The sequence below is a fragment of the Trichechus manatus genome, unplaced genomic scaffold (assembly GCF_000243295.1).
Source record: "Trichechus manatus latirostris isolate Lorelei unplaced genomic scaffold, TriManLat1.0 scaffold00015, whole genome shotgun sequence".
NCBI classification, from domain to species: domain Eukaryota; kingdom Metazoa; phylum Chordata; class Mammalia; order Sirenia; family Trichechidae; genus Trichechus; species Trichechus manatus.
In genome coordinates, this window is record NW_004443951.1 from 13279166 (window position 1) to 13289816 (window position 10651).

The window sequence follows — 10651 nt, forward strand, 5'->3', positions numbered from 1 at the left end:
TTTTCTCCTGTTCCTTCAGGGACCCTCTGTTGTGTTCCCTGTCAGGGTGGTCATTGGTGGTAGCTGGGCACCATCTAGTTCTTCTGATCTCAGGCTGATGAAGTCTCTGGTTTATGTGGCCCTTTCTGTCTCTTGGGCTAATACGTTCCTTGTGTCTTTGGTGTTCTTCATTCTCCTTTGCTCCGGGGGGTTGGGACCAATTGATGTATCTTAGATGGCCGCTCGCTAGCTTTTAAGACCCCAGACACCATTCACTGAAGTGGGATGCAAAACATTTTCTTAATAAACTGTTATGCCAATTGACCTAGATGTCCCCTGAAACCATGGTCCCCAGACCCCTGCCCCTGCTACTCTATCCCTCGAAATGTGTGGCTGTATTCAGGAAACTTCTTAGCCTCTGGCTTAGTCCAGTTGTGCTGACTTCCCCTGCATTGTGTGTTGTCCTTCCCTTCACCTAAGATAATTCTTACCTACTATCTAGTTAGTGAATACCTCTCTCCCTCCCTCCCCACCCTTGTAACCATCAAAGAATGTTTTCTTCTGTGTTCAAACCATTTCTTGAGTTCTTATAACAGTGGTCTCATACAATATTTGTCCTTTTGCGACTAATTTCACTCAGCATAATGCCTTTCAGATTCATCCATGTTATAAGATGTTTTGCAGATTCATTGTTGTTCTTTTTCGTTATGCAGTATTCCATTGTATGAATATGCCATAATTTGTTTAACCATTCGTCTGCTGATGGGCACCAAGGTTGTTTCCATCTTTTTGCTATCGTGAACAGTGCTGCAATGAACACGGGTGCACATATATCTATTCGTGTGATGACTCTTATTTCTCTAGGATATATTCCAAGGAGTGGGATTGCTGAATTGTATAGTATTTTTATTTCTAGCTTTTTAAGGAAGCGCCAAATCGATTTCCAAAGTGGTTGTACCATTTTACATTCTCACCAACAGTGTATAAGTGTTGCAGTTGCTCCACAACCTCTCCAACACTGATTATTTTGTGTTTTTTGGATTAATGCTAGCCTTGTTGGGGTGAGACAGTATCACATTGTAGTTTTGATTTGCAATTCTCTAATGGCTAGTGATCATGAGCATTTCCTCATGTATCTGGTAGCCACCTGAAATGTCTTCTTTGGTGAAGTGCCTGTTCACATTGTTTGCCCATTTTTCAAATGGGTTATCTGCCTTTTTGTTGTTGAGGCTTTGCAGCATCTTGAAGATTTTAGAGATTAGATGTTGACCCGATTTGTCATAGCCAAAAATTTTTTCCCAGTCTGTAGGCTGTCTTTACTTTTTCAGTGAAGTCTTTCGATGAGCTTAAGTGTTTGATTTTCAGGAACTCTGAGTTATTTAGTTTCTCTTCTGGTGTATGTGCATCATTACTTATGGCTTGTATTCTGTTTATGCCATGTATTATGGCTCCTAGCATTGTCCCTATTTTTTTTTCCATGATCTTTATCGTTTTCGATTTTATATTTAGGTCTTTGATCCATTTTGAGTTAGTTTTTATGGATGGTGTGAGGTATAGGTCTTGTTTCATTTTTTTTGCAGACGGATATCCAGTTATGCCAGCACCATTTGTTAAAGAGACCGTCTTTTCCCCAGTTAACGGACTTTGTGCCTTTGTCAAGTATCAGCTCCTCAGAGGGGGATGAATTTATGTCTGGATTCTTAGTTCTGTTCCATTGGTCTATGTATCTGTTGGTGTACCAGTATCAGGCTGTTTAGACTACCGTGGCAGTATAATAGGTTCTAAAATCAGGTAGTGTGAGACCTAGTACCAGGCTGTCTTGACTACCGTGGCAGTATAATAGGTTCTAAAATCAGGTAGTGTGAGGCCTCCCACTCTGTTGTTCTACTTATCTGGGGCCTCTTCCCTTTCCATATGAAGTTGGTGATTTGTTTCTCCATCTCATTAAAAAATGCCACTGGAATTTGGATTGGGATTGCACTGTATCTGTAGATCGTTTTGGGTAGAATTGTCATTTTCACAACGGTGAGTCTTCCTATCCATGGGCAAGGTATGTTTTTCCACTTATGCAGGCCTCTTTTGGTTTCTTGCAGTAGTGTCTTGTAGTTTTCTTTGTAAGGGTCTTTTATGTCTCTGGTTAGATTTATTCCTAAGTATTTTATCTTCTTGGGGGCTATTGTAAACGGTATTGATTTGGTGATTTCCTCTTTGAGGTCCTCTTTGTTAGTATAGAGGAATCCAACTGATTTTTGTATGTTTTATCTTGTATCCTGATACTTCGCTGAAATCTTCCATTAGTTCCAGTAGTTTTCTTGTGGATTCTCTGGGGGTTTTCTGTGTATAAGATCATATCATCTGCAAATAGAGATACTTTTACTTTTTCCTTACCAATATGGATGCCCTTTATTTCTTTTTCTAGCCTAATTGCTCTGGCTAGAACCTCCAGCACAATGCTGAATAAGAGTAGTGATAAAGGGCATCCTTGTCTGGTTCCCGTTCTCAAGGGGGATGCTTTCAGACTCTCTCCATTTAGGATGATGTTGGCTGTTGGCTTTGTATAAATGCCCTTAATTATATTAGGGAATTTCCCTTCTATTCATATTTTGCTGAGACTTCCTATCATGAACGGGTGTTGGACTTTGTCAAATCCCTTTTCTGTATCAATTGATAAGATCATGCAGTTCTTGTCTTTTGTTTTACTTATGTGATGGATTACATTGATTGTTTTTCTAATGTTGAACCATCCCTGCATACGTGGTATGAATCCCACTTGGTCATGGTGAATTATTTTTTTGGTATGTTGTTGAATTCTACTGGGTAGAATTTTGTTGAGGATTTCTGCATCTATGTTCATGAGGGATACTGGCCTGTAATTTTCTTTTTTTGTGGTATCTTTACCTGGTTTTGGTATCAGCATTATGCCGGCTTCATAGAAGAGTTTGGGAGTATTCCATCCTTTTCTATGCTCTGAAATACATTTAATAGTAGTGGTGTTAACTCTTCTCTGAAAGTTTGGTAGAATTCTCCAGTGAAACCGGCCACGGCCAGGGCTTTTTTTTTTTGGAGTTTTTAAATTACCTTTTCAATCTCTTCTTTTGTTACAGGTTTATTTAGTTGTTCTACCTCTGTTTGTGTTAGTTTAGGTAGGTAGTGTGTTTCTAGAAATTTGTCCATTTTGTCTAGGTTTTCACGTTTGTTAGAGTACAATTTTTCACAGTATTCTGTTACGATTCTTTTGATTTCAGTTGGGTCTGTTGTGATATCACCCATCTCATTTCTTATTTGGGTTATCTGCTTCCTCTCCTGTTTTTCTTTTGTCAGTCTGGACAGCAGTTTATCAATTTTGTTGATCTTTTCAAAGAACCAACTTTTGGTCTTGTTATCTCTTTCAATTGTTCTTCTATTTTCTATTTCATTTAATTCTGCTCTAATTTTTATTATTTGCTTTCTTCTGGTGCCCAAGGGCTTCTTTTGCTGCTCTCTTTCTATTTGTTTGAGTTGTAGGATTAATGTTTTGATTTTGGCTCTTTCTTCTTTTTGGATGTGTGTATTTATTGCTATAAATTGACCTCTGAGCACTGCTTTTGCTGTGACACAAAGTTTCTGGTAGGATGTGTTTTCATTCTCACTTGATTCTGTGAATTTCTTTATTCCATCCTTAATTTCTTATATAACCCAGTAGTTTTTGAGCAAGGTGTTCAGTTTCCATGTGTTTGATTTTTTTCCCTTGCTTTTTCTGTTACTGATTTCCACTTCTATGGCTTTATGGTCAGAAAAGATGCTTTGTAAAATTTCAATGCTTTGGATTCTGTTAAGGCTTGCTTTAGGGTCTAATATATTACAGATATATTCATGATCTGTAATTTTCTTTTTTTGTGGTATCTTTGCCTGGTTTTTGTATCAGGATTAAGCTGGCTTCATAGAATGAATTTGGAAGTATCCCTTCCTTTTCTATGTTCTGAAACAGTCTGAGTAGTCCTGGTGCAAGCTCTTCTCTGAACGTTTGGTAAAATTCTCCAATGAAGCCAGTTGGGCCAGGGCTTTTTTTTTTTTTTTGGTGAGAGTTACACACATTTCTTTGCTCTACAAGCTGATATGGTCTAAAAGAAATGACACCCCAGTTGCAATGAGCACACCTAGTACTCAGATCTTGGTTTGTAGTTCCATTAACCATTACAAGAAACCTGATCTCCTTGGAGAAACGGCTGAGGCAGGAAATACATAAAGTTAGTCTGGAACAACTTATAGTTCCAGAAAGTAAGGGAGCACTAAACAAACATATACATTGCTGGGGTATGTCAAAGGGACATAGGAACCAACTGAAAAAAAACTCTCAATGGCCAAAACTGGGACAATCTGAGGAACAAAATAAAGTAGTAGTATATTATAATCCAAGGTAAAATGTAAGTATCCATGGGTTCATACTGACATAAGTAAATGGTTGAATAAATTAATAAGTGGAGGAGAAGAGACAAATCTTCCATGCAGAAGAATTTAAAATAAATTATGTTGATACTCCCCACTTCCTAAGAGTTGGTTGTGCATAGTGACTTCCTTCCAAGGAGTACAATATGGAAAGAGGGAAGAAAGAGTAACTTTACAGAGTAGGAATCTTACAAACACTACCTCAGCTAGATGATCAAGGTCAGCATCAAAAGTCATAAATCAAAGTGATAGTATGTACCCTTGATTTAATGTGATGAAAATGGCACTTTACCTCTGTGATCCTCCTCTCAAAAACCTACAGCCCCGTCTAATCATGAGAAAAACATCAGATGAATTCTAATAGTAGGTGTCCTACAAAATACCTGATCAGTACTCCTCAAAACTGTCAAAATCATCAAATGCATAAAACATTATTGCATTGGTTAGGACTCATGGTACACAGCTAATGGAAGTGATGATGACAGCAGGCTTCCTTGTTTTGTTCCGTATCTCAGAGGGAACACTTTCATCACTTCCCAAGCAAGCATGCTGTTTGTTGTAGATTTTCTGTAAATATCTTACTTAAGGTTTATGAAGTTCCCTATTATTTCTACTTTGCTAAGTATTTTTTTCCATGAACAGATAATAAATTTTGTCAGTTTTTACTGTATCTGTATTTATAGAGATGATCATAGTCATGGATTGAACTATGTCCCCCAAAAATATCTGTCAACTTGGTTGGGTCATGATTTCCAGTATTGTATGATTGTGTACCATTTTGTAATCTGATGTGATATCCTTATGTGTTGTAAACTCTATCACTATGATATAATAAGATGGATTAGTGGCAGTTATATTGAAGAGGTCTACAAGATTAGGTAGTGTCTTAAGCTAACCTCTTTTGAGATATAAAAGACAGAAGCAAGCAGAGAGACATGGGAACCTCACACCACCAAGAAAGCAGTGCCAGGAGCAGAGGTGTCCTTTGGACCTGAGGTTCTTGTGCTGAGAAGCTCCCAGACCAAGGGAAGATTGATGACACGGACTTTCTTCCAGAGCCAATGGAGAAAGCGTTCCCCTGGAGCTGATGCCTGAATCTGGACTTGTAGCCTACTGAACTGTGAGAGAATAAACTTCTCTTTGTTAAAGCCATCCACTTGTGGTATTTCTGTTATAGCAGCACCAGATGACTAAAACAATCATATAATTTTTCTTTCTTATTATGTTAATGTGGTATAGTATACCAATTGATTTTCCAAATCTAAAAAAAACTTGCATTCCTGAAACAAACCTAACTTGGTCATTTTGTATTATTCCTTTCATATATTGCTAAATTGGTTTAATAATATTTTGTTTAGGATTTTTCTATGTTCATGAGACAGACTGGCTTATCATCTTCCTTTCTTGTGGTATTTTTGACAGGTTTTGGTATTATGATTATTATAACTCAAGGTATAAAATAAATATCCATTAGTCCATACTAACATAAATAAATGGTTGATTAATAATTTATAATGGCCTCATAGAACAACATTGATAAGTATTCCTTCTTTTCTCTAGAAGAGTTTGTTCAAGATTAGTGTTATTTTTTCCTTAAATGTTGATATAATTCTCCAGTGGTATGTTCTGGGCCTAGAGTTTTCTTCATCAGAAGGTTTTAAACTACAGATTCAATTTAAAAAATATACGGCTCTTCAGGTTTTTTGTGTTAATTTTTGGTAAGTTGTTTATCTCTAGAATCTATAGCAATATACCCTTTTCAATCCTGACATGGGTTATTTGTATCTTCTCTCTCCAGTCCTTCACTTGCAGTCTTTCACTGGCTCTTCTTTTACTAATCCCTTAAATACTGGTCCCCCTCCCCTGCTCAAGATTCTTCTCAGATTCCACATAGGCCCTTGGTGATCTGGTCCATGCATCTGATTTCCACTACCACACAATCTCCTAAATCTTCATTTTCAGCTCTGACTTCTTTCCTGACCTCCACATTCATATATGACACTGGACACAAAAAACATAACATGTCCAAAATGGAACTTAGTACCATTCTTTTCTCTGTCCCCATGGCTAAAACCATGGTTTAGTTCCTAACCCATCTTTCACTCTCATTTCCTAGCTGGTTTCCATCACCCCAACTTCTCTCCCCTTTAATCCATCCTCAATAATGTCTGGAAAATTTACCTTTCTGATTCCACTGCTTCCTTTCTTACATCTTTTCTATTGCTTCTAATCAACTACAAATTATACACTGCCTTCCACGATGAAGCCAAACTTTCCAGCTCCTTCTATCACTCCTCAAATGCATCTAATATTCCAGCCATATAAACCACAAACTAGTATCCTATTTCACACCTCCATTCCATCACCTGTAATGTATCCTTCTGCCTGGAATGCCTTTATTTTTACTTTTTCTCTCCAAATCCATCCTCTGAGTTTTTCTTACACTTTCAATCTTTGGCTCCTCTCTCATCTTCATGACCCATGTCCAATCCATCCCAGGACCTACTATTTTACTTTCTAAATATCTTCTGAATCCATCCACTTCTCCCCATCTATACCGCCAACATTCTGGTAAAAAAAATACCATCATTTATCAATGTAGACATTCAAAACAGACTCCTAACAATTTCTACCCTTTCTCCTTTCAGTACATTCTTCACTCTGCAACCAAAAAAAATCTTTCAAATTGCAAATCTGGTTATATCATTCCCGGCCTCAAAAGTTTCAATTATTTCAAGGAACAGAGAAGATAATGTATAAAATTCTTAAAAGGCCTACAAGGTCCCATGTACTTAGGGCCCTGCTAACCTCTTCTATCTCAGCTCATTCCATGTTCTATCATGATACCTATGTTCCAGCCCCACAGACTTTTCAGTTCCTCTGATATCCCATGTACCCTCCCACCTCAGAGTCTCTGGATCCTTACCTGCCATGATCATCCTCACTTCCTCTGCCTGGTTAATTTCAAATCACTCCTTCAGGACCAAGCACCCCAATCTAAATTATGCCAACCCCTTCTTTTTCTCCTCTCATAACCTCTCATATTTTTCTTTTATTGAGCCTATTGGTAATTAAATTTATCTTAAATTTATTTTAATGCCTCTTTCTCCAGGTAGATGGTGAACTCCATGAGGAAAGGAATCACTCCTCTTTTGTTCACCTGTATCCCAATGCCAAGCACAGCGCACAGCCCGATGCCTCTTGCTCCTCCGGACACTGTTCACATACTTACCTTCCCTGTGTGTCCTTTCAGGTTTGAGATGTTCTCCAGGCTCGTGGTGGTGTAAATGTGAATCACATTTCCATTGACTGCAGCAAACAGGTGACCTCCATTGCTAAAGCAACACTACAGGAAAATACAGCAAGAGAGCAAGAACGAAAGAAAAGAAATGAACAATCTAATGGAGGTTACAGTCAAGAGCTGCTTTTCCCAAAGAGTTCAGGCTGAAACTATGTGTATAGGTGGGAGTAGGGAAGGTGCAAATAGGACTGAGAATTGGTGACATTTTCAGCTCACTATTTCTATAGCTCCTACTGTCCAAGATGCTGACACTGCCATGTGCACTAATCATTAAGCTGCTTGGATCACTACTGGGTAGAACACTCATTTTCTGTCTGTAAAAGTACTGCTTCCAAGTGGGGAAATGATTCCCCAAATCATTCTCTTGTTACCGCAAGCCATCTCAGGGTAAAATCTGATGGGCTGCTAATTGCCTCTCACTGTTGTTTTTTTTTTTTTTTTTTTTTTACACTCTATTGTGCTTTAGATGAAGGTTTACAGAGCAAACAAGTTTCTCATTAAACAATTAATACACATATTGATTTTGTGACACTGGTTGCCAACCCCATGACATGCCAACACTCTCCCCTCCTCGACCTTGGGTTCTCCATTACCAGCTTTCCCGTCCCCTCCTGCCTTCTTGTCCCTGCCCCTGGGCTGGTGTGTCCATTTAGTCTCGTTTTGTTTTGTGGGCCTGTCTAATCTTTGGCTAAAGGGTGAACCTCAAGAGTGACTTCAGTACTGAATTAAAAGAGTTTCCTGGGGCCACACTCTCAGGCTTGCCTCTCACTGTTGATGCTTGTTTTCCCTGGCTCCTTCCAATCTCTGATTCTGACACTTCTTTTCTTTTTCAGTACTTCTCTTTTTTAATACTCCACAGTCACAGAGAGGATTTATCACAGGTGGATCTCACAAGGTTTGAGGTTCAATGAAATATTTTGGCAGGCAAAAGAAAAAAGGGATAAAATCATACTCAATGAATTTGGTGGGAGAATTGGATTTTTTTCTTCTTCTTTTAAGCTACTCAAGTTATGTATAATGTGCTCAGCTGCTAACTGAAAGGTTGAAGGGTGGAGTCCACTAAGAGGTGCCTTGAAAAAAGGCCTGGCAATTTACTTCTGAAACATCAGCCATTGAAAAAATCCTACGGAGCTCAGTTCTACTCTGACACACACAGGGCTGCTATGAGTTGGAATCAACTCAACGGCAACTGGTTAAAGTTCTGTAAGATAGACTTTGGTCCCATCTCTCAGAGCTTGTTGGTTCTTGATATTTCAACCCCGTTTTTCCAAGGAACTTAACCTTACCCCCAGCAGCTCTTACCTCTCTGCATCCTCTGACTGAGTATTCTTTGAAAGAACGTATGTCATCAATTAGTAGATTCATAATGCGTAGTTTGTCAGCAAACCCTGCTACAATGTAGTGCCCAGATGGATGAAGGCTGACTGCATATGCCTCTTCCTGGTATTCCTTATATAGTTCCAGAGTGCTATGAAAAAGATCAATTATTGAATTATAAGCCTAGCCCACTAAATCTGTCAAGTCCTCCACTGTATCTAGTCTATATTTTTATGATAGTGTTTGAGAACTTTATTGCCTGCACTTATGGATTTACCATCTCTCCTAGATTTTGGTTACTTGATGATAGTGTCCAGCATTGAGTCTGATAAATAAGGGGGACTGGTCAAGGGACCATCCAGTGATGTTGAAGATACAGCTCTGTTTAGATTCTAAAAATCAGAAGTATTGTACAATTTCTTCCAGCAGGCCTCAGGAGCTGTACACAAGAGTAAAGAAAACAGTGTGGGGCCAGTCTAAAGTTAGAGATTCTCAGGGAAGCTCAGGCAGGAAGATAAAGTCACTAGGGAGTTGAGGGTGGCTGGGAACAGATTATGAGGAAAAAATGGAAGGACTGATGGTCTGCACAGCTCCATGAGGCAGAAAGCAGGTCTAGTGGGAGTGAGGGACTAGGAGAGTTGGAAGGACATAGGAGGTTATGTAAGAGGTGAGATATTGGGGATCGCGCTGTCATTTTACGTCCCTAGTATCTAGCCTGGTATCTGGCATGTAGTAAAAATTTAATAAACCACAAAGTAATTTTTCAGCCCATATAAGAGTGAGGAAGAGGTAGGTTGACTGACTTGATTAGAAAAACATATACTTTTCCAACCGAAAGCTTCTAAGTAATTAAAAATTAAAACCTCTAATTAAAATAATTAAAATTTTAATTAAAATAATTCACATTGACATTTAACTACTGAAATCCAGCATACCACAGTAGCAAAGCCTTTCACTCCTTACTTTGTTTCATAATTCCAGATGCGAATGGATCGATCCAGAGAACAGGTGGCAATGAGAGGTTTGCGGATGCAGGTAGCTAGACCAGTGATGGATGCGGAGTGTAATGGGTACAACAGATACTCAAAGTGAGCTGGTTCCCCCTGGAGAAATCATACAGAACGAGATCTAGCAAAGCATGCAAAAGGCTGGCTATGCACTTCAGTTCTAACTAGTGCGCATGAGCATTAATTAATCTGGATGCACAGAAAATCAGGCTGTGCACAGTGTTTTAACACTGTGTACATTTTTCTATGCTATTATTTGAAATTATTTTAATGACAATAAAATGTTTTATTCTACATCTATCTTATTATTTAATTTAACCAATTCTCTACTGTAGAAACATTTAAATGGTATCTCATTTTTTTTTTAATTGTACTTCAGGTGAAGGCTTACAGAACAAATAGTTTCTCATGAAACAGTAGTACACATATTGTTTTATGACATTGGTTAACAACCCTAAAACATGTCAACCCTCTCCATTCTCAACTTTTTTTTTTTTGGTGAAAATATACATATCCAAAGACACACCATTTCAAAAATTTCTACATGCACAGTTCAGTGACATCGACTACGCTCTTCCAATTGTGCTGCTATTCTCACTTTAGATGAAGGCTTACAGAACAA

At 38.4% G+C, this 10651-nt stretch overlaps 1 protein-coding gene across 1 annotated transcript in view; it reads right to left on the reverse strand.

Annotated features, from left to right (window-relative positions):
• The window catches only part of CFAP57 (cilia and flagella associated protein 57), a 105503-nt gene that overhangs the window by 56595 nt on the left and 38257 nt on the right, over positions 1–10651 (reverse strand). Inside the window, exons 6-8 of the mRNA XM_004371863.1 lie at positions 9986–10125; positions 9008–9173; positions 7637–7750 (exon numbers count right to left, since the gene is read on the reverse strand). Of these exons, the coding sequence (XP_004371920.1) occupies positions 7637–7750; positions 9008–9173; positions 9986–10125 (420 nt within the window). The remainder of the gene's footprint in view (positions 1–7636; positions 7751–9007; positions 9174–9985; positions 10126–10651) is intronic.